A 24,828-nucleotide genomic window follows, 5' to 3' on the forward strand; every position below is an offset into this window, starting at 1 on the left:
GCCGAATAGCCAACACCGGAAGCAGCAGCCACTCTGGTGGCTACCATTAGCAGCTAACTTTTGCTCTGCGATTTTTACATAAAAATGGAATTATGGATTATAAATAATTCCAATTATTGCCCAGGAACTTTATCAACCTATGGATTAACCGATTCAGCCGCGTTTTTTCTCGTTTTAATGCCATTGAACACTTCTTTTGATCAGATTAACAGCTACGGTGAGACGATCTCCCTAGAAGCTACGTAAAGGTACGTGTTGTGATGTCTTTCTTTGCTTCCCCTGTCGCAAGTTCAGATCACTCAGGGGTCATTTAGATGCTTCTTATGAGACTTGTGTTTTTTTTTGGTAAAAATGGTTTATATCGTCAATTAGCTGAGATTATTTCCGTTAATCTGGTATAACACATTAATAGGTTCTTAAATATTAAGATCCCCTGAGACACAGTGTCCTGAGAAAAAAAAAACAGGATCCCCGCCGGCGGGGACCTTGGGGCTTAACAGGTGTGCGCAACGACGGACATGTCACTTCCGGTTGCCATCTTTGTATACATTAGCAATTAAGCAGCCACGTCTTGTGAAAAAAGTTTAAAGGCATTACTTGTACAAAGAGTGGAATGGTTTTCCTTTGAAATGGCCAGAAGAGTATTGCAGGAATGTGGAAAAGTATTCAAAACTGCCGTAAGTGTTTTCAGTTTTTTCCTCAAATTTGGACTTTATTTCAATGTATCTCCCAAAAACGATTTAGCCGTTAGCTAACGGTTAGCATCACACGCATTTAAATATGAAATCGGCTAGTAAAGTAACATACAATGTACAAACTGGGGGTGAACTGCACTGCAAGTTTTTCAAAAATAAATACATTAAAATGTTGATTTATCATGATGTCACTAAGTTAAACTGGACCAGAGAGGCTACATGGTAGTTGGCCTTCATTGTGGCTGCAGAGGCTACACATTCTCCATATTGTAATTTTTAGGCTAGTTTCATATGTCCGAAACACGTTTGGCTAACAGGTTCACATTGAATACTTCTGCTAACCACTAAACGCAGTACGCATCCCTTGCTTAAGCTTCCCATGGTTATAATAAAGGGTTAAAAAGAAAAAGGCTAGTGGTGAGTGATGAATAAGCAAGTGGTGAGTAGAGTAGTAATTTACTAACATTTAATTAATTTGTGCAAGTAATTTGGAAAACCTGACGTGGTTATTCTTCCACCTCAACTCTCAGTATATCTTTATAGATACCCCTCACATTTTGTTAAGTCATAAACAAAACAAACAACAGTATACAAACCTCATATTTTATTAGACATGATTCACAATGAATAGAACCATAACAACTACAGTATGCAGCTGATCTAAGTACCTGATCCAAAATATAGCATCAATAAAACTCCTGAGGTTCAATAAGAAAATACATGTAAACTAAATCCTGCTACACACTAACGGATATCCATCCAACTGACAGTCCAGTATATCGACAGAATGACGTTACATTTATTTACACAACACATTTTAACATCTGTATCGAACATGGAGGTAAAATACTCATCAGGCTAGGGAATAAGACAGGAAAGAAAACAATAACATTAATTATCTGTAACCACATGTTTTGTTTGCTTTTATTTGAAGAACTTTACCCTCACATATTACTACGAAGCTCCGTAAGATTTTTACAACACCTTTTGATTTAGAAACACACCTTCATGAGCGCGAAGGCAAGATTTATAGGTGATATACAGTGTATGCCAATTGATGAATTGTGTGTGAGTATAAAGGACTTCTTGGTATGTGTTCTGGGCCTCTTTACCAAAGGCTTTTTGTGGATATTTTAGTTTTATTTTAACACTATTTTAAATGGAGAGACTTAAGAGTTAAGACACATATACTGTCATAGTAGCCATGTCTGTGCCTTACACTGAGGACACACACTTTAGTGGTTATCATCATAATTACAGATACAGTTGAGTTTTGTGACATTCACAGTCTAAAGTCTCTGCAGTCCATTTCAGTTTCAGTAAGTGCTGGTTGTGTGTGAGCGGCCTGTTTGTAATGTAGTAGGTTGTTTTGTCCAGTGCTCAGCGTGCTGCCGGGCGGGCCATCCCCGGGTTCACGAAGGAGAAGTTTTTGAACATCGTCTGATCAACGCTGTTGATGAGCGTACGGTCGGCACAAGACAGTCGTGGCTTCTCGTTGATAAACTCTTTGTCAAAGTTACTGCAGTCACTGGGGGATGACTGTCAGAGTGGAAGAGAAAATGCGTAAATACATATACATATATATATATAATAACAATATACACCAATTGAAAGTATTATGTATCCTTAACTATTGGACTATATATATAATACATGTAACTCAATATGTTGGTCATTAGATGAGAATAGGAGTATTAGAAAAATATTTATACAGTATTGTATCGCAAAATAACCTTTCTATTACAGTATTAATCCTAAAAAACACTTTATACATTTTTATTTAAGGTTTACAAAGATGAACTGTTGACATCCTTTCAGTATGTGCCCTCTTAAAGTAGTGTAATAATCACTAAAAAGGATAATGACAATGATCGTTAGAGCACCTAGGCAATATATCAATATTATATTGATATTCTGATATGAGACTTGATATCATCTTAGATTTTGAATACTGTAAGTGTTGGCTTATCCTGATTCATATTAACTAACTTTAGTTGCAGCCCTATTCTTCACTTTAAAAGTAGGTAAATATATTCAGTTACCATGCTTCCTAGCAAAAATCAGGCCCTTCAAATTTAATTGAAAAATTGAGAGCATGTGATTGCACTTACTATAGTTGGCTTGAAGGGCGGTGCCACCTTGCGTTGTTCCAGGTTGTTCCAGTCGGTGCTGCTAAAGAACTTGTGCTGTCGGATGTTTCCCTTCAGTCCAAGGCGCTCCTCAGGCTCCCTCACAAACAGCTGCGGCATAAACAAAACCAAGGTTACAAACAGGCAGTTTAAAACGTTTTTCCACAAAAAAAAAAACCTAACTTGTTTAAATCCGGCCACACTGAATTTATGAGTCAAGGAATGTTTTGCTTGTATAAATGTACTTCTTTAGTACCCCTAGTACAACGTTTGAAACACACGTCTGACCTTGATTAGAAGGTCTTTGGAGTCTTTGGAGAGCCAGGGGGGATAAAAGGGGTTGTCGGTCCGTATAGACTGAAACAGCTCCTCTTCGTCTTGGCCGTGAAATGGAGAGTGCCCGATCAGCATCTCGTAGAGCAGAACCCCGAATGACCACCAGTCTGCTGAGCTGTTGTACTTCTGACCCAGCAGTATCTGATATATAATTACATAAAGGTTAAAAACATACAGTGTAGCTTTTTTTTAATTCGCTTTCGAAACATTCTACATGCAGTCTGATACCCATAGATCTTTCCTTGGTGAAGTAATATTACATTATCTGTGCTTGGTAGGATAACACTTTTGGAAAATGCTTTAAGTGAATTACCACTTAAGGTACATCTGCTAGTGTTGGTTTGCCCATTTATATATAGTCTTATGCAAATGTAAATATTTGTTGTGTGTGATCACCTCAGGAGCGATGTAGTCAGGCGTCCCACAGAAGGTGGAGGTCAGGGTGTCGTTCTGCATGTTCTCCTTACACATGCCAAAGTCTGCGATCTTTATGTGACCTTCAGAGTCCAGCAGCACATTATCCAGCTTCAGATCCCTGCAGAGGAGCAGCAAGATATGAGCACCAACAGTTTTTTCATCAGGTTCAGTTCTGTTTCTAGCTTTTACTGAACATTTACCTGTAAATGATTCCTCTGGAGTGCAGGAACTGAAGCCCACAGATGATTTCTGCTCCATAGAATCTGTGGAGAAACATAAATGGTAGCGAGGAAAAAAATGTGGGATGTTAGTTTAGTCTTGCCTCCTACATATTCAATCAGTATGTACTGCTTACTGCCTGCTAAATGAATGATTTAGTAAGCCATTACCAGCAGGCTGTTAGTTTGGGGGGGACTTTTACATGGTATTAAATAAGTATTGAGAATCTTGGAATTCAAAAGGTATTTGTATCTACTACAAAATGTTGGGTACTGTGACATCCCTACTAAGTATTGATAGTATGTGAATTTGCAATTCTGAAAACATTCACATTTGTATTCACTACACACTCCTGCCAAGGGTTAGGGTTAGGGTTAGGGTTAGGGTTAGGGTTAAAAGCAAGCAAAGCATCCCAACCAAACAGCACAGACCTAAGTTGGGCATATTAACAAATTTAGCATATTGCCGGGATACATACGTGGCTCTGTGCAATTCAAATTTGTGGCAGCTCTGGATATGGAACATGAGATCCCCTCCATTCAAATACTCCATGACAAAGAACAGGTTTTCCTGGATAAACACATGTAGGAAGGTCAGATGTGTGACTGTAGTAAATGTACAGATGAATCCAAGTGTTCCTTGGTGTTACCTTGGTCTGGAAGGTGCAGTAAAGGTGTGTGAGGAAAGGGTTTTCCCAGGCTAAAGAGAGGACCCTCTTCTCCACCATGGTGCATTCCACGTCATCGTCCATCAGCACCACGTCCTTCTTCAGAGCCTTCACTGCGTAAAAATTCCCACTTCTCTTCAGCTCGGCTAAAAATACCTGTAACAGAAAGATTTGTTAAAACTGCTGCGGCTGGACAGTTATATTTTCTTTGACACTCGCACTTCTGAAACACCTTTGTGATTACTGCCTCCCACTGACATTAAAGCAACAAGTTGTTGGTCTCCTGTGGAAACTAGCGGCAGTAAGGGTTGCCCAAAATGTGTCATAATGTCATGTATGAAAGCTTTGAATTAATGCGAAGAACTAAAATATCACTGATGACATACTAATGGAAAACGTATTCCCCTAAATGTGTCGTTTGTTATTGTGCATAGCTATAACAAGTTATTATTACTTAGAAACATACCATTAATAATGCTGAAATACTTACTTAATGAGTGTCTGGCAGATACTAAGTCTTATAGTTTGAGAAGAGTGCTGGAATTATGCTTTTCGCTGAGTTCTGCTGTAAATCCCCCTGTGTGCATTTGCTTTTCTTTGAATCAGAAGCTGTACCTTGCCGAAGCTGCCTTTCCCGAGCATCTTGTGCAGAATGAAGTCATTGACGGTGAATCTGGGTTGGTCCTTCTTTGGGACGGCGTACAGAGGCTCTTCTTCTTTCAGCGCCTCAGTGATGCTCCTGTCTGCCGGTCCTTCCCATGAAACACCCTGCATCTCTTCAGGTCATGAAGCAGGAAGGGGGAATATATGCGTTATATTAGAAAAACTATCGTCGAGAATAGAGGACAGGGTGCAGGTTTTTGAAACTAATGTACCTCTGTTTGCAGATGTAGCTGTGGACGTTACTAACCCAGACGGAGCTCTGATAACCCCCGGCTGGTCGACACTGACTGGACCCTCTCTGCCGACGATTTCCATTTCAGTGTCCCTGGAGCTTCTGGCCTGAAGGCAAAAGGTAGGGCTGAGATTTAAAGTCTAACATGTTGGTGGAAAGGCCTCTGAAAACAGCCTTTTCAACAAAAAAGTTTGCAAAGATTCCAAAAGTAAGGTTTATTGAAGAAGGTTTAACATGATCAATTCCAAAAGAAAAAAAGTTGCAAAACATTCGCTTCAACCGAAAATGGTGGCCGTTTCATATATCTCCATTATTCCCTATAACGTAGGCAGTTCAAAATGTACACATGAAAATGTTTTGAAATTGCAGAGTGTAGTGTGTCTCACCTGCTGTTTAGTCTCGATCATGGCCAGAGCTTCAGCCATGAGTTTCTGGTTGATCCCGCATAGGTTAGCTACTTTCTTCTGGCATTTATGATGGACGTTCATGCAGCATTCTGCACAGAAAACACAGAATTACTACCGCAGATAAAAAACATGCCTTTTTGAGGACCTTTTGTATTTACGATGGCTATGGCACTGATTCTACCTCCAATTTTAATTGTGTGATGCTACAGAGGAAATAACTTTTCTGGTACTAATTCTGTTTGTTAAATATATCTGCTTCTGTAGTTGGTATTTCTAGCTCTTTTACCATCATGAATAACATTTATTATAAGTTACCCTACATTATATGTAGTAACCTTCTAGGTCATAAAGGAAAGACAAATCGAGGAACAAACAACGTGTGTTTACAAGGCAAGTGTTCCATTAGTTTAATCAGTTGTAGTAACACAAAGAAAGTCCATGTGTATGAGGTGTGTCTACAAAACATAAATTAGTAATGAATCCACAGAAATGTTAAATCTTCCGCCCCTCACCCTCACATTTGAGCCCCTGCTTGGCGAGCCCCCAGAGCAGAGTACCGCAGTGTTCACAGAACGTTGGACTTTTGTAGTTGTACACTCTAAACCTGTGCGGCATGTCGATCTTGAAGCGCTCCTTGTGGATCTGCAGGACACACATCATACAGCTCAGCATGGAGGCCCTGGCACAAAATACATACTTTCTTGCCTGTAGTGCAATTGTTATTTTAAAATATAGAGAACACTTCCTGTCCCTAAACAGAGGGGGGCAGGTCTGTTCTTCTTACACTGCGTATTACAACAAGGGTTTAGTATTCTCTTTTGGTTTCATGCGTATGAACTCTGAGGAGGAAGTGAGTCAAAAGATAAAAGCAGCGAATGAGACGAGACATGTGTGGCTTAATGATTCCTCTGTGTGAGGTGATTAGTAAGCAGTATAACCACAAGTCTTTTAGTGTGACTGCTCAGACGCTATGACATAAGAGCGTTTATGTGAAACAATGATTTTGAGGCAGATACTCACCATTGTTTCTTTGCTGTTGATGGCGGAACCAGTGCATTTGGCGATAACCTTGTCTATGCATTTTTTGTGAATAGCTGCGTTGCACTCTGTAGAAAACGAAAATGACAGTTGGACATTATGGGGTTGAAAAAAGGCACTGTTAAACTTCCAATACATCAGTGGAAAATGTTCATCCGACACTCACGTCTGCATTGGTACCCCTGCTTGTTTAGACCCCTGCGGTGGAAAAAAACCAATTAGTCGTTATAATGCAAAACATGATGATTTGTCGATGATAGTTTTCGTACCAGACAAACTCTTTGCAGACGGAGCAGAAGGTGGGTTGAGGGAAAAAGGTGGCGCTGAACTCGTGACATTTGACAACGTGAACTTTGGCTTGTTTGATGGCCCCTCGCCGCTGATGCAGGGCGAACAGACCCTCTCTCATTTGTCCCGACTCTTCCTCAGGCTGACCTGCAGCGTCTGAAACACATCATGTAACCTTGTATATAAACGATAAAACATGAAAAAACACATTTGGTAGAGCTCATCTTTCACAGGAATGATTGTTTACTGGAAAGAAGGTTTTAACACCTAAGTTTCTATTTCTCACCTTTTGTGGATTTATGAGAGTTTTGTGGGTTTCATTTTGTTTAAAGCAGGGGTGTCGAACTCATTTTCATCTCGGGCCACATTCGCATTATGGTTGCACTCAAAGGGCCGGTCGTAACTTTAAGACTATATAAATGTACATATTTAATATATATAAAATAATGTATTATATTACATTATTGCCTCTGCATTGGATTATTATCGGATAGGGTAATAACTTCATAATTAACTCGGTCTGAAAGCAGAAGTCTAGGGCAAATATTTGCAAGTCTCTTCAGTGAGAACGTCACAAAATGATTTTTAAAAGAAAAGCTAAATAAAAAGGGACATTTTGAAAAAAAAAAAAAATCTGAGAAAAGGGCAAATTCTGAGAAAAAAAATCAAATTCTGAGATAAAAAATTGTAATTTGAGATGCATTGTGGGACATGTAGTTTATGGGCAACGTTCTTCTGTAAAACGCCATGTAACCGTATAACAAACATATTATATTCTTTGCAAGCTCTTGTGGGGCCACATAAAATGAAGTCGCGGGCCGGATTTGGCCCCCGGGCCTTGAGTTTGACACCCCTGGTTTAAACCGTCTCATATGCAAACATTTTCTCTGTTGCTGACTGATGTAAATGCTTCAGTTTAATATAAAAGATGGGAAGAGTTTTTAAAATTAGTTTTTGACAACTTAATGTACCAATAATAGTTTGAGATTGCATATCTTTTTTCACATTTGTTTTGAAAAATATTTTTCTTGAAGACCTTTTTAAAGCCACTAGATTTTAAAGAGATATTTTCATTTTTATCGATAATCATTTTGTCGATTCTTGAATTATTTTGCAGAAACATATCAGCTAATTTTTGCAAATATTTATCCCCTCATTTGCTATGTACTGCTTTTACTCTTATTAATCTGTAAGGAGTCTCATTGCATCTTAATATAAAAGAAAATGTGCTGCTCATGTAAATATGTGCAATATAAGATAATCAATCATGTTAGATGATTGAGTGTTTATGGAGTTCAGGAGGAAGTGCCATAGATGAAATTGTCTCTGTGTAGCAGCTGCCTTACCACCTGTTGTTCTGAGCAGCGATTTCCTATTAGCACGGTCTATTCTTAGAACACATGAGATGAGTCCTTCCTTTAGTTCTCAGTGACTTCTCAAGCATTTGGTTGGTTAATGTCAGTAAAGCCCCATTGAACCACACGCACGCAGTGGGCAGGGACTCAAAGGTTCTTCTTTTTAATTAGAAAAATGTGGGTAGTGTGGTCTACTTTCTAAAATAACTTTGTAGTGATTAAACTGTATATATTTCAGACACTTCAGCAATACATAGTTTGGCTTAAAAAAAAAATGTAAGTACACTGAAGACCACAGCAGATCATCAAACGTTAAGGATTAAAAAAGCATTTCCTTTTTGACACTACAACTTTATCATTTCCGAGCATTAAGATGACTATCTTTTATTTTCACTTTCAGTTTGACTGATTTTATTAAGCAATGTGATTCATCGTTTCAACAAATATGAATTTGGTTGCAGATGATGGTAACCCCAGAGTGTTGCAGTATATTGTAGTTTGAGGGGCAGCAGGTGGAGTTATATAAGTATTAATGACTCACCAGTTTTCTCCAGATAATATTTGGCCTCCATCAGCAGGCGGCCCTGTGGCTTCAGGTCCAGCTGACACAAATCCAAAAAGAACAGAAACATGTGACTAAAAGCAGCATATCAGGACAGAATTAGATGTTGTGAATTGAAAAGGGAGGGATGTTGACGCGATAAACGTACAATGTAATATTCTAACTCAAACAGACATAGAGGACCAGAGTGGGGAGGAAATCTGAATGTTTGGTTTGATTTATCAACCCGATGCAAAGTCTTAAAATAAATAAATCCAGGAACAAGTGGATGATAAACATTAGCAGGGACGGCCTAACGTGCTTATAATTAAAGATGTTACCCAGACTAAAGTAGGAATAAGGGCCTTTTGGGACATTTTTGCTCTCATTAGATAGATGACTGGAAATGAACAATGATGCCCAGCTGGATTTAAACTGGAGACTATAAACACCTAATTTATGTACATTTTAACATCTAAATAAAGCATGTTTGACACTTTGGGAGGACTATAAAGGAGGAAGACACATTAAGAGTTTTAAATAATTGAAATAAAAGCTTCTGTGGTTAACCTTGCAAGAGACCAAACTAAGAAACAACTGCTCTAGGATTAATAATTCATGCTCATTATTTTCATTCCAAATAGAAAATGCCTCCTTAACTTTTTTATTGGATTGTCATTATTATTGTATTAGTTTAAACACATGAGATCTTGGTATACAGTGGTGTTATGTATTCTAAGAAGGATTTAGTTGGGATTACTAAAACAGAGTTTGTTACACAACACAAGAAAAAACCCACCTAATCCCATTCTGTACATTTAAAGGGATCCAACACTATAAAATCCCATTCAAGGGTACAACATAGACTTCTTTAACTGCAGATATTTAATACATCATAGGAGGAGAGGCACAGGTTAATCTTATCAGAGATTGTATTATTTTTGCTTATGCTTTTCCTGGTATTACTTTTCATAAAACGATAATGAATGTAGTTTAAAAAAGCCCATTTGTTCATTTTGTTAATGAATAAAAGACGGATTACCACTTCTAACATTTGCCCATTTGACTCGAAATTGAGTAAACCCATCTTGATTTTTAGCTGGAGTTACCAAACAGCTGGTCCAGGAAAAAAACACGCACGCACGCACGCACGCACGCACGCACGCACGCACGCACGCACGCACGCACGCACGCACGCACGCACGCACACACACACACACACACACACACACACACACACACACACACACACACACACACACACACACACACATGGTATTCACCACATTTAGTAAAATATATTTGATTGGTTCAGATCACACAATGAGAGTGTTAATATATATTGAAATGCTAATGTGAACACTCACCCAGGTCTCCAGCTTGCCGTTCTCCTTCTTGCACCGCGTTGCCAGAGAGTCCAGAGCCACGGTAGCCTCGGACTTGAGCTCGGCTGTGCGGTCCTTCACCATCACGTGCATGATGCGCCCGGGGTGGATGTGGGCATCGAACGTGGTGCTCCATGGGGGGTACATTGTGGGCTTCTTCTGCTTGTGCACTTGGCCCTTCTCTGGAAAAACAAAAAGGAATAATGAGAAAGAAGCTAGTTAATTTGGCAGGTTCTTTACTTTTTGTTAATAACAGACAAAAGATAAGATATTTTAGAGATTTTCACTTTTTACTTACTTTGATTCCAATAAATATCTAAAAAAAACCTGTGCGAAAACCAAATAAATGTCCTACAAAAATTGTCCTTCACTGCAGGAGTTTTAGAGTGTCTTGCCTTTTTTAAATCAGTATTTAAAATATGCTGACCTCATGGTAAAGGTGATTTAATTAGTCATTAACGTTTGCCATTCATCAGCACAATGGCCTTTTATTTTGTCCTAATGCTTACAACACTGTACATAACATCAAAACATTGATAATTAAATTATTAAAAAAAAATATATATATATGCTAAACATATCCTGCTTCCAAACATACAGTAATCACTAGAGAACCAATTTTTATTAATCCGCCAAGGAAAATAGTCCCCCCAAAAAAAATCCCCTTTTCTTATTTCTGTTTAAGTAAGGTCTTCTGTAAACAAACTAATACTGATTTATAATATTATCAAGCACTTTTTAAAATATTGAATCTATGAATTTATTACTTTTTTTTTAGAGATCTTCAGAAAGAACAAATTGGCTTCCGGCTGAAATCACAGGTTTGAAATAACAAAAATGTAAAATATCTCCTGCCGGATCCTTTAAGGATTTACCATAAACATTTGAAATGTTAACATCTAGAAAATGGAGAAGATTTCCTGCCAGTGATGGAAAACCAACACCAGGAATTAATCCCTGGGAAAACGGATGAATGTACAGTGTTTCAATCTCTGGGGATTAGATCATATGTCATTTAAAAGCAGATGAATATGATTTCTTTCCATTCAAATATGGTAATCTTATGCAAAGTGTCATAATGGGTAACACATTTTGTTTGCAGTACATAATCATTTGACTATATTTGATCATTATAATTAGAACAATGGGTTAATATGTCCTGTATCGTTATCACAATATCAGTCAAAATGATCCCAATGAAGTTATGTTGTCCACATGGTGCAGCCCTAGATACACCATGTAAACATTTCGCAGCCCTTTATGATTATAGCGTCACAGTTTTGAGGGATTAAATCATATCACATGGCCTAAACACTTCTGGTAATATACCAGGAAATAATTGACATCTGCTGATTTTTCTTCTGAAGTATCATCACATATATCCACTTGCATAACGGCCACATGCCATGCTGCTGCCTCCAAAGTAAAGCCCGCTAAGCTTTCTACCCCTAAAGTGATCTGCAGCCTTCTCCATCATCGGCTCATCGCCAGCTGCCGTCTGATAAAAGCACACCGTGTTTTCTCACATAGTCTACACCAGCTTCAAAGAAAGTTACCTCGCGGCAAAAAGAGGGGTGACATGTTTTGGTGTTAGACAGTTCCTGTGTTTTTCTGTGGAAACGTGCAACAATAGCATTTAGGTTGAAGTGTGCTCTCAGGTCTTTGCTGCCTTAAAAGAGTTTACATTTTTCAACGACACCACACAATTTATAAATGAAAGCACGTTTTTAGCAGATGATCTATGATCTGTTGGTGTTTGATTAAGTAAGTTTATTGGAGACGTTAAACCGTATACATTTAAAGTTATTGCTTCTGCCTTTCAAAACTGGTATAAATAGAATTTACGCAAAATCCTTAATCCTCATAAGGGAGAATTACCAAGCTTGTGGTATTATGAGTGAAGTACACTTGGCATTAAAAGACCCCCTTAACAACAACTAAACCAAGGCTTGTTGTAGTAAAACCCGACAACAAGATTGACTTGATTTCTATAAATGTGATTTCATATACGCTATTTCATTTAAGAATAAACATTGAAGAAATGAATATTTGTAATATTCAATATAAACAACAATCTATATAAACTTAAACAATGTTCATTAAACTGGATTAAAAAAAGCAGACAAGTTAGAAAGTGCTAACTGCTAATTATGACACTTGCCTTAAAAACAACCCCATGATCGTTTTGAATGTTGCAGTCTGAATTTGGTCCAGAAAAGATATAAAGCGCCTCAAACACTCTTTACTTTGTACATGACTTCATAGCAAAATCTGTTTATCGAATTCTTCCATCACTTTTATTTGAAGGTGAATCAGCCGCAGTGCCTGATGGGAAAAACTATTTGTGTGTGTGTGTGTGTGTGTGTGTGTGTGTGTGTGTGTGTGTGTGTGTGTGTGTGTGTGTGTGTGTGTGTGTGTGTGTGTGTGTGTGTGTGTGTGTGTGTGTGTGTGTGTGTGTGTGTGTGTGTGTGTGTGTGTGTGTGTGTGTGTGTGTGTGTGTGTGTGTGTGTGTGTGTGTGTGTGTGTGTGTGTGTGTGTGTGTGTGTGTGTGTGTGTGTGTGCGCTTTTCCTTTTTGGCCTGCCTGTGCGATTTGAACAGTTTTTCTGTTCCTGTACTTCACCTGAGTGTTTCCATTTGATGCTACTCTATACTTCTTCTGCACTACATTTTGGAGGCAAATAGTATAAGTTTGATCAACTAATACATTATGATATATGAATACACTTTAGGTTAAGATACTCACAACATATAAAGTAGAAACATCTTTCAGCTTACCAGCTATAACAGTAACATAATGAGTTCACTATAGCATCAATAATTATGTTCAACAATAATTGATAGTACATGTTCACCTAAATGTAGCTCACGTTTACATTATTATGGCCGTTTTGAAGTAAATGAGCAGTATCAGGTTATTCCATATTTCCCCCTTTAAGTTGTATTGCTTGCTCATGTGTCATTCAGGCATGTAAACAGATGTGTATCTAACTTAGTGTGACATGAAAGTAAGATGAATGGTCCCTGCAGTGAGAGAGTAGTGTGTAGAATATTAACCGGGCCTCTCTGGGCTCAGTCTTGTGGTTTCAGGGAGGATAAGAAACATCCGAGCCCTCCTCTTTCCTCCCTCTCTGTTTTTAGCTCTATAATGCACTCATATTCCCCTGCGGATAAAGATAACCGAACGCAGAACAAAGATATCTGCTCCGAGTCTGTTATCACCCTGGGAAGTTTCCCAAAGATGTGACATTCAACAACTGCAATGAAGATATTGAAAAATTAATGAACTTTTAAAAGATGTATGCAGACACACGCCTTTCCAGTTCTATCTTTATCTCTTTGAGCCTGCCATCCTATACCTCACATCTCCTAGTGTTACATTATATATATCTATACAAATTTAAACGTACTCAGCTTTAGGGGCTTATAAGCGACATTTACAAAAAATAAACTGAAAGTGAAAAAGCTGATTGTCCAGAGACTATCAATGAGATTCCTGTCAATCAATCAATCAAAAACTTTATTAATCCCGCAAGGGGCAATTGGTTATGAGCAGCAGCTTATGTCATGTGCACAGGCAGGAACATACAAGAAGAAAACACACAGATACACTCGGGAGCACAGATGTGGATAATTCCAATTTACACTATAAATAGTTCATAGCATCACAATAATAAATAAATAAATAAATAATCAAGTTAAAAGCCTTTCAAGAATTTAAAAGTTTGAGTGCAGAGGAGATGAATGATTTTGAAAAGCGTCATACTTTGCCTTATGCCACATTTTGCATTGTTATAGTCTAAAATAGGGTTACTACTTCCACATTTTTATATTGATCCAAAACACCCAAGTGCTTACTGGACATTAAATTAATCTCTTCCCGAGTTGAAGGGGAATTCATGTTTGTCAGAGAAAGAGCCAGTGAACATATGGTGCAAATGTTTCAGCTTTCATGAGCTGGAATTAAAGTTGAATCAATCTGTAATAGGCAGCCCGACTTTCACGTTAATGTACAAAAAGCTTTTACGTTTGACCCAGCGGTTAAAAACTGATGAGCAAGAGCCACATATCTAACAACCCAACGTTTTATTGTTTACGTCACACATAGCTTATATATTCCTCAAAATGGAAATCAATCCAGCAGTCCCTCACCTGTGTCGATGGCCTCCTTCATGTAAACGGCACAGTACGGGTTCAGCACCTCCTCATGGTAGGCCAGGCCCGGATCCATCTCAAACTTGGAGAACCCAATCCGCAGGAAAGGAGACATGGCTGCAGCTTTTCACGCTCAAATATCCAAACAACCTCCAGTAAACAGTTCAATAGGTGATATCTGAGGGCTTCTGTTCGCGCTTTAAAACCTCCTTTCCTCGCACTGCCCCTTTTTCACCAGAGTAAAGATAAGAGGAGGAGGAGGCAAAGGAGGAGGTGTTTCTGTTTTTCCGCCCTTGATGCTTTAAACTACCTGTGAGAGAAAGACACAGAGAAAGAGATATTACATCACTCGTAACCACACGAGCAAACTCTAACGTGAGTTTGAACTTGTTGTGCTGCAGCTGGCTCTCAAATCAGAGTCAGGACTTCTTATTTATCCTGGGGAAAAATGGGTGTAGAGAAATGTGCTCCATTTTAGAATTAAATAAAAACATATTTTGACAAAATCAGCAGACTAAAAGTGTGTTATGTAGTGACAGGAAAATGTTTGAGGAGCCTTGTTCACTCCTCGAAAGCAAGAGAAAGATAATAAACAAGTTGAAATAAAACTACACATACCTTCAGGAGACGTAAGAAGCAGCTGTCAGCATTTAAAAACCTTGGGAACATTTGAAAAGAATGATCTTGTGTGATTAACTACACTAACTACTTGTGTTGCCTCCTCTGCAGCAGATTTCCTGGTGGCAAAGTCTTGTTGACGGTCGATGTGATATATGAGGCCTGCCAAAGGTGTGTGTGTGTGTGTGTGTGTGTGTGTGTGTGTGTGTGTGTGTGTGTGTGTGTGTGTGTGTGTGTGTGTGTGTGTGTGTGTGTGTGTGTGTGTGTGTGTGTGTGTGTGTGTGTGTGTGTGTGTGTGTGTGTGTGTGTGTGTGTGTGTGTGTGTGTGTGTGTGTGTGTGTGTGTGTGTGTGTGTGTGTGTGTGTGTGTGTGTGTGTGTGTGTGTGTGTGTGTGTGTGTGTGTGTGTGTGTGTGTGTGTGTGTGTGTGGTGGAGGCTGACTATTAATAGAGCTGAAATACTAAACCCAGATCAGGAATACGTGACCGCATGCGCCTGAGTCCACAAAACTTTTGTGATGATCAGGAGCAGCGAGTCATCTCCTTCTTCACTCTACTTACCTCACTGACCCTGAGTCTGTGTGTCATGGGAACAACACACAGTCACATTGAATGAATGAGATGTTTTAGATTCCTCAACATGGAATATTGTACTTTCACTCATTTTGACATGGAGATGTGTTCAAGCGCATCAAAACTAAAAATGTTTTATTTGCACGTTAGTATGGTTAAGTGAGGTCATTTTTTTTCTAAAGCAATGTCCTACATTTTTGTTACCAAGTCATTAAGAGTAACCTTGCTATATGAAACTGAGGCACAGCTGTAGCCTTGTTACTAGCTGTCATATCAACCGACCACTACACTTATTTAGTAACTGTTCTAATTCTCATAGTTGGCCTTACATTTGTGCTATTCTTGATTTTGAACCAGCCTTTTTAGATTGTACACCCACACACACACACACACACACACACACACACACACACACACACACACACACACACACACACACACACACACACACACACACACACACACACACACACACACACACACACACACACACACACACACACACACACACACACACACACACACACACACACACACACACACACACAAGTACCTACTCAGATTGGAACATTTAAATGTGCAGAGGTGCAGCTCGAACCTGTTGTAAGATGTTAACTGCAGCAGGAGAACACCTTCCGGTGCTTCTGCTTTGACGATGTAACCACACTTCCTGACTCTCTTGACGCTTTTTATTTTTCCTTTTTGTGGTGGGGCTGTTGCAAACATTAGATTGAAAACGTTTTTTAAAAAAACACGCTCTACACTTTGAGATGCAAGTCAGAGAACAGCAAAATGCTTGTGAAAGGACGAATAGAAGTCAGTACATGATTAGGATCCTCTCTCCATCTTGTTTGATTACTTTCTAAAAGTCTAAATGGTGAAAAAGCATACGTTGATGCCCAGTTGTTGCATGTTTGCTCAGCTTGTTTCTCTGCTAACTTAAGATCCATATGTCTAACAAATTAAATCCTTCATCTGGTAAATGATAGAGTTAAAAACCACCAAGATCTGAAAAGATTCTTCTTAAAGTGTGGCTGAAAGTGGACTAAAATGTGAATTTATGATATCTAAGTGAATATGTCACCATTGCAGGCGACCAAATGAAACGCAATTTACCTTGATTAAGATAACAGGTTTCTCTGAAAATGGTTGGAAACATCTAAGATAATGTGAGTACACGAACCTAACAAAATAAATGCAGAAATTTTACTTATATTCACTCTTTAAAATACTTGTTTACATACTTGTTTGGGTCATTGATGTTAACATATTGCACAGATTTGAAGCAGAGGATCAATATGTTTTTAAAAGCTTGCATAATTTACAATATAAAGTGAATAGTTTCATAAAAGGCCAAATACTGTATAGCCTTAGAGTTGATCCTAATGTGAGTACAGCATCTATGGTCTCTTTCTTCCTCATGAAGCAACTGTACTTTAAATGTAAGAGGATTTAGAAAGAACCAACACAGAGCAGTCATTGTTAAAGCAAGCTGAGAAACCGCAGCTCAAACTCAAGTCTAATGTGCTTTTCAACACATGAGGACACACACACTGGCTATTGTTATACACCTTAATGATCTAGTGGGCCAATCTGGGTTATTTAACATTGAACAGGAACTGTCACACACTTTTATGTGGACAGGCATCAGGGTGCCATTTAAAAAGGTGGATTTGCTTTACTGCGACCCACCCATGGGTGCTTTAATGCCATCCCACCCATCCTCAAACACACAGATGGAGATACAGGGAAGGTCAGGCAGGAGTGTGACCTTTCAAAAAAGCTTTCATGAGGGAGGTTAAAGTCAAACGAGCCTCCCACCTCACCCCTGTGTACCGGGTGCCATCAAAGCACAAAGAGTGTGTGTGGATGTGTGTGTTAAAGCTGTTTGAAGTAGTCAGGGAAGCAGGGGGTGCTTGTTGTTGTTGACCAGAGGTCCATGTGTGTGGCAGAAGCCTTTGACTATAGCTCCGAATGTCCCTGAAGTGGTCACTCATTCAAAGATAGAACAGAAAGTCCACACAAAGCAGACCCAGAGCAGCCTTCATTAATACATAGCATGCTAGTTAACACAACATCAAAAAGGCAAGGTAAAGAGCGGCCATTCAACTATTTGTATCTCTAAGTCTAGTTTTTCTGCTTAAAAGATAGTCTTATTGTTGCTGTAGCTGCTGCACAATTTATTTTTGATTTGTAACTAACAGTATTTTTCTAAAGTACTCTGATGTCACTTTCACAACATTTTATAAGCTTAACTGCCCCGGATAAACATCTGGCCCTTTCAAATGTCTCAAGATGCCTGGAACACATACACAACTGGATGAGCAACAACTCCCTCCAACTGAATAGCAGCAAATCAGAGGCCATTCTGATTGGAACACCACATCAAACACAAAAAACTGATATCCCTCATATCAGCATCAATTGTATTTTTGTATTACTTTTTTATTCCACTAAAACTGTAGTTACTTTTTAGACACAAAACAATCAATTTACAAGACATCATTACTTATGAACGACTTGCAACTTGTAGGTTTTTCCCAACCAAAAAGCTTTTGAAATGCCGCTAATATGCAAACTGTATCTGCAAGGCTGAAATGTAGCCAATTACTAGCCTTTCATGTTGATGTGTACAGTACTTTTCCTTCTACTTCATTACATTTCATTGGGAAACATGACATTTTTCACTCCACTACATTGACAGTATTTGACAGCAATAGTTAATATTGGGAAAAGCACCTCCGACACCCACTGTGTCACCTCTGGTTTACCCCAAGGGTCAGTCCTTGGGCCACTGCTCTTTTTAATTTAAATGTTTCCCCTGGGACAAATACTGAGGAGCCATAACATCAGCTTCCACACATATGCCGATGACACACAGATTTATTTAACTGCCCCGGATAAACATCTGTCCCTTTCAAATGTCTCAAGATGCCTGGAACACATACACCACTGGATGAGCAACGACTCCCTCCAACTGAATACTATAGCAGCAAATCAGAGGCCATTCTGATTGGAACACCACATCAAACACAAAAAACTGATATCCCTCATATCAGCATCAATGGCCACTCCATTCCCCTCTCCCCACTTGTAACGAGCCTAGTTGTGAAACTGGACTCATCCCTTTGTATTCCAAGCACACATAAAGACGGTCTGCCAAGCCTCATACTACCACCTGAGGAACATCTCCAAAATGCGACACTCCCTCACCAAACCAGACGCAGAAAAACTGGTTCATGCCTTCATCCCTTCCCACATTGACTACTGCAATTCTCTGCTTGCAGGCATTCCAGAAAAAACCACTCAGTGACTGCAATATGTACAAAACTGTGCCGCCCGGATACTCACACAAACACGCAAATCAGAGCACATCACCCCCATCCTTCACTCACTCCACTGGCTCCCTGTAACTCACCGGATCAACTACAAAGTCCTCATAATGGTCTTCAACGACATTAACCACACTGGCCCCATATACCTACAGGAACTGCTAACCAGAAAACATTCACATACCTCACGCACACTCAGGTCAGCCAGCTACAATCTCCTGGCTGTTCTGCGGACAAAACTGGTCACCATGGGAAACCGTGCTTTTTCCTCCCTGGGTCCACGTCTTTGGAATCAGCTTCTAGAGAACATACGGACCTCGGCATCACTCTCAGTTTTTAGGAAATGCCTCAAGACCCACCTGTTCCACACCGCACGTTACTGACTGTCCTTTACTTCATTTATTTATTTATTTTTAAACCTTTTATGCTCTTAATTTTTTTTAATTTTTTTTTATATTACCATATTTGATCCAATATGCTCCTTTAGATATATTTTTATTTATTTATTTTCCTTATAGCTTTGTGAAGCACCTTGAGATGACGTTGTCTTTAAAGTGTGCTATATAAATCAAATGTATTATTCTTATTATATTCAGAGTCTAATTGTACACATATGATTCATAAAGTAGTTACAGGGCTGCCAACATTCACGAATTGAGCGTGAGAGTCACGCAATTAACCCATATCTCACGCAATCACGCCACACTTGCCTTTCCTCACGCTAAGTTTTCGTCCAAAATAAATGTATATAAAAATAAAGTGAAAGAACAGCAAACCGAGCGGTCTACGAAATGAGACGGTCTTCTGGCTTAGTTCAGTAAAGTTGGAACAATATTGGGAGATTCTGATTTCACGGATCAATAACTCATGAACAAAACGTTATTCAGACACAAATGACGTCTCCTAAGTACTGTGGTAAGGTTGACAACGAACTACAATCACATTTTGATCAAAAAAAGCCAAAACGCGCCGTCCTCCGAGCTGGAGACACTACATTGGTCTCTATCCGCAGCCGGAGAAGAAACGAGTGCTCAGGGACCGTCTGCAAAGTGCAACTCTGAAAAAAGTGAATACAATAGTATTCAATCACTATTATACAGCTTATTACTGCCAAACTCACTACACACATCAATAGTCTCCTGGTGGTCATACTACAGCAGAGAGTTTGGAAGAATATGCTTTTGAATCATTTTGGGGAATATTTCTAATGTAAAATCTTCAATAAATATGGCATCATCTTAAATAACTTTACTATTATACAGTATATTTCTACCAAACTCACTAATTGCATTGTTGTTGTTAGCATCTGGTTAGCTAGCTGCGTTAACGGATAGAAGCTGTTTCTCAAACAATGAGAAGGAGTCAGGGAGAGCTCTCTCCTGTCAGGCTGAGAGAGATAACTACAGCTCAGTGAAGTAAGGGACTCTGTTTAGGTAGTTAACTTTAGTTTAGTTATCTCAGTGGGTCTTAAACGTTTTGGTCACCATTTATGAGAATACATGAAAAACAGTTATGAAATACTATGACAGTAAAACAAGAATACAGTTTAAAAGGGGAGTGATTTGTAAAATATCCATAAAGAAAAAGAAAATCTGTTTCCAGTTCTGTTTCATATGGGTGTTGAGAGATGTATCCTTAAATTCATTTTGCTCTCAAAATGCACCAGGTTGATGCATTTAAGGCGAGACACCCCAGGTGAATAGGGTACTTTTTTTAACTTAAAGGTATCAGCTAGAAATTTCTCCAGTTAATTACTTACAATAAGGCAATTGTCTTTTGTATTACAAGTTTTCTGAAATAGCATGTTTAAATATGCAAATTATCCATTATGTCATCAAATATGTGCATATTTTAACACATTTCAGGAATCGAAATCTGAACTTTGGATAAAGCCAGGTTAAAAATTCTTGTTTCATTTTGTAGTCATATTAGTATCTTAGGCTTTTACAGAAGGGATTTTGGATATCTCTTTTTATCACTCCATAAATCAGAAAATACTGTCAACAGCCCTAAAATATCAATTTTTGCCATGTTTTTAGATATACAATGTTGTATAATTCAGGCTATGAATTATATATGAACAAACCCTTCTGTAAAAGCCTTCATAATATTGATAGGAATATAACTGGAAGGTTTGGTGTGTCTAAGTGCTACTGAAGTTGAGATTTCGAACTCAGAGTAGGAGAAAAAACTCATTTGGAGAAAACGACCTTTAAAGATTGCAGCGAGGCGCTAGCTAAGCCCTCTTGTTCTCTGGATGACAGCTTGCGCCTCGACGCACTCCGTGAAGGTATTTCATGTTCGGGGTCATTTGTTTTTTGTATAATCTTGCTTCGTGCAAGGGATAATTGTTGTCATCTTCTCTGTAAACTTTTTTTTCGCCGTTCTTTTGCCATTTTGAGATTTACATTTCTAGCGGAAAGCTAACCAGGAAGTGTTTTAGCACACCACGTGACGCATCTGAACGAATCACGTTGTCTGAAATTGACACCAGCCAATGAGATTTCGTTTCTTGGTTTAAGACCCCTTTGTGCTTTCCCGATTGGTTGCTGATACAAAGGAAATGACCATATTTGGATCCGATGAGATTGTGCAGGAGAGACACAGCTTTCCAACGATATCTCTGTTGACATGGTGCACACAGCGGTCGCGGTACTTTATGTTTCGTTAGAAAGCTAACTTTTGGTGAATTTAGGAGAAATCTACTGACGCAAATAGACAAACTATAGTCAAATAAACACTTAAATGTGTATTTTGTACGTTTTCCTTCCAAAAGCCTGAAAGAAAACATGTTATAGAATCAAAATAGCACAAAATCTCAAAATTGACCAGTGCTTGAAAAACGATGTTTTTGCCTGCCGTGTCTCGCCCTTCAATATTTAACAAAAATATCTTCCCGGGGGAGCAGGCCCCCGGACCCCCCGGAAGTGAGGACCCCCCCACTTATAAAATAGCACTTTACCTCTGCTTACACCTATATGCCATTCTATATGCTGTGAGCTGATTATCGAGCCTTCATTGTACGGGTACACTGTGTATGTGCGTATTCCACTGTAGCACCTGGTACATTAATGGTAAACCCTAGTTTGTAGATGTTCAATACATTTGTAACATTGTACACATGAACGTTTCTTTTTTCGGTTCACCAAACAAATATCTCACTCCAAGCTGAACTCAAATGTTGACAGCCCTGGTAGTTATGAGTTTGCTTTCAACCAGCATCAACATTAAAAGGCCAATGTGTATTTGAAAGGCTGCAAAAGAAGACATTACATTTGCTCAAGTATTATACTGTATTTTATACTGTACTTATGATATGAATTAGAAACACCTGCAGTATACCTGACTGTATTCAAGAGGTACATATTGCACTTTGTACCTTCCTAAATTGTAGGGGTCATTCTGTTGCACAATGAGTACTTTAACTTTTGAAATGTAAGTAACATGTAGCTGGAAGCCTTCATAGTTGAAGTAAGGTTTTAAATGCAGGACTTTATGAAGCATTTTTACATCGTGGTACTTTTACTTAAATATAGGATCTAAATATACCATACCTCACAGAAAATGTAGTAAAAAAAGAAATCCATTCACAACATTATATACACATATCATCATCATCACTTCTGAGTTTCTTATTTGCCTAATATAACCAATCTCCCACTGTAAGTCTCACGACAAAAAGCAACTGAGAGGAACTGAAATAGTGACTCTCAGCCTGTGTAAACCAATAAACTGTAGACCAATAAGTAAATGTCAAAGACGCACGCAGCCACTCGTATTTTTTTGTTCTTACCACAGTGTGAAAGTATTTTCATGCATGCTATATTTTACAACACCCAAACTAAACATGTCTTGGATTCGGTCAATAGCAGGACTAGTTAAGTTAAAATGAGTAGAAATGTGTGGAGCTATTACAAAGAGGAGTACTAACCTGTAAAAGCACACTGAAGTTTAATGTTGGCAAACTAAAGCTGCTCTCCATCCGATCACTGCTCACACTTCAAGAGAGACGGTGCATTTAACCGTCATGCATGAGGCGTTCAAAGACTGTAGGAATATTGGGAATACTTGGACCCAACTGTCACAGACAGAGACTTCTGAGTTGGTTTGTTTTACAGGACTCTTTTAAAGAGGCGGGATTCGCGGGAAGTATTATAATAACAATAACAAACTATAATTATAATATTACAAATAAACTTTAACATGGGAAACATGTCTGTACTACAATGATGAAAACAATTTGACAATAGCAATACAATTTGAAAAATGAAATATGAAGTTATATAAAACATACAATATCAATAAAATGGTAAGAGATGTTGGAAATAAAATGATGTGCTCGCATAAATAAAACGCTTTATTTATTAAACAATTCAGTTATTTATTTAATGTTACTGATTCTGCAATTTCTCAGGCAGGGTGTTGTCGATGATGCATTCAGGTAGAAATATTCCTATTGCACATTTTCCAAGCCTAATTACAGCTATGTCTCCTTGCTATTTCACTTCTACACATTTAGATTCCCTTTAGTCTCAATGTTTTTTGTGCTGTAGCAAATCCTGATTCAGAAGTTGCAATTTCCGAGGACACTTGAACGCCACATTGATCTATCCACCCACATACAAATTGAAACTTCTTTATGAAACAAAGAAGTAGGACACCGTCAGTGATCGCAGTAGAAATTTCGAATGCATTTCTTAGTAAGCACACACATGAAAAAAGAATAGATTTTTGACTTTTGAGTGGTTTGCCTGCTTTTGTTTTTGTAAAGTGAGGGCAGTATAATAATGTAAGATAACTGTAGAAGAGACTTTACTGAGATACATTGTGTTTTAGGAGCTCTAAGATGCAGAATTCACTATTATTTGATCATGTTGGCAGTGAGAAAACATAACACTACCAACAATAATATATTGTTCATATAATAACAAACTTTTTTCTAGTAGTGGCTTTATTAGTGTAATGAAACAGATGACAGTGATTTGTAACTAACTAGCGAAGTAGGATATTTAATAGGAACAACTAACAACGGTAATGAATTGAATCTGTTCTGCTTTTGGATGTTTAGTCATAGGTATTTTGGGAATCGTCACATTAAAACATGAACTTCAGTGGAAAGCTGATCTAATGTTCCCCACTGAATCACACATAACCTTTCATCTGAATTTTTCAACCAGTTTTAAGGGGAAATGAGCCTTTTCTCTCAGGAAAAATGTTTGACACAGAATCAGAAACCCCTAATATGATTATATTAAAAAAAGAATATGAATTAATAATACCCTCTACACCATATCCTTGAATATCATTTTATTGTTATAATACATTAAATAATGATGAGCAAGTCCAACCCCTGTAATCTCTTTAATTTAATAATGCAAATTATAATTATGATACATTTTTTAAAACTTTTATTATATACCTTCTATAGTGTTTTGAACCGACAAAACACAAGATAAATCATGTTGAAAATGTTTTTTACTCATACGCATTTTGTCCTTTTAAATGAAAAGAAATAATTAAATGTTTACCATCTTAGAACAAGAGAGCTGCACATGTTTTTTGGTAATAACATTACATTTAAGAAAATGCTTAATTCATTATTTCAAACACAATGACTTTTTTTTCTCCCTTTAATTTTTTTAAAATTATAATTAAATATTTGCTGACATGAATATTTCCTGCAGTGAGAACAAGAAGGACCAAATAGACACAAATTAGATTTCATTATTTAGTATCTTCTCCAGCAGGAGGTGCCAGTGTTCGTGTATTAGCCCTCGTGTTT

At 38.2% G+C, this 24,828-nt stretch overlaps 1 protein-coding gene across 2 annotated transcripts; it reads right to left on the reverse strand.

Moving 5' to 3' along the window:
- Window positions 1–1,284: 1,284 nt before the first annotated feature.
- prkcq (protein kinase C, theta) lies at window positions 1,285–23,056 on the reverse strand. 2 transcript variants are annotated; one of them, XM_079655416.1, is made up of 18 exons: window positions 22,978–23,056; window positions 14,523–14,835; window positions 10,355–10,554; window positions 8,988–9,048; window positions 7,073–7,247; window positions 6,970–7,001; window positions 6,786–6,871; window positions 6,278–6,407; window positions 5,745–5,854; window positions 5,339–5,465; window positions 5,079–5,239; window positions 4,446–4,619; window positions 4,275–4,366; window positions 3,778–3,840; window positions 3,557–3,695; window positions 3,113–3,301; window positions 2,807–2,935; window positions 1,285–2,234 (listed from the first exon to the last, which is right to left on the reverse strand). In XM_079655416.1, exons 2-18 carry the CDS (start codon window positions 14,638–14,640, stop codon window positions 2,076–2,078), a joined length of 2,145 nt encoding a protein of 714 aa, XP_079511542.1. In that variant the 5' UTR covers window positions 14,641–14,835; window positions 22,978–23,056; the 3' UTR covers window positions 1,285–2,075. The 2 variants fall into 2 exon arrangements, with proteins under 2 accessions (XP_079511542.1, XP_079511541.1); XM_079655415.1 differs by lacking the exon at window positions 22,978–23,056 and adding an exon at window positions 15,144–15,328.
- Window positions 23,057–24,828: the final 1,772 nt, after the last annotated feature.

This window comes from Notothenia rossii, assembly GCF_949606895.1.
Source record: "Notothenia rossii genome assembly, chromosome: 10".
In the NCBI taxonomy this organism is placed as follows: domain Eukaryota; kingdom Metazoa; phylum Chordata; class Actinopteri; order Perciformes; family Nototheniidae; genus Notothenia; species Notothenia rossii.

Bases quoted from the DNA above. Each gene is read 5' to 3' on its own strand.
- prkcq (XM_079655416.1), bottom strand. From the start codon at position 14,640: ATGTCTCCTTTCCTGCGGATTGGGTTCTCCAAGTTTGAGATGGATCCG. The intron at 7,002-7,072 runs GTACGAAAACTA...TTTCCACCGCAG, and splicing joins GTCTGCAAAGAGTTTGTCTG to GGGTCTAAACAAGCAGGGGT. The intron at 3,696-3,777 runs GTAAATGTTCAG...GCTCCTCTGCAG, and splicing joins TCCAGAGGAATCATTTACAG to GGATCTGAAGCTGGATAATG.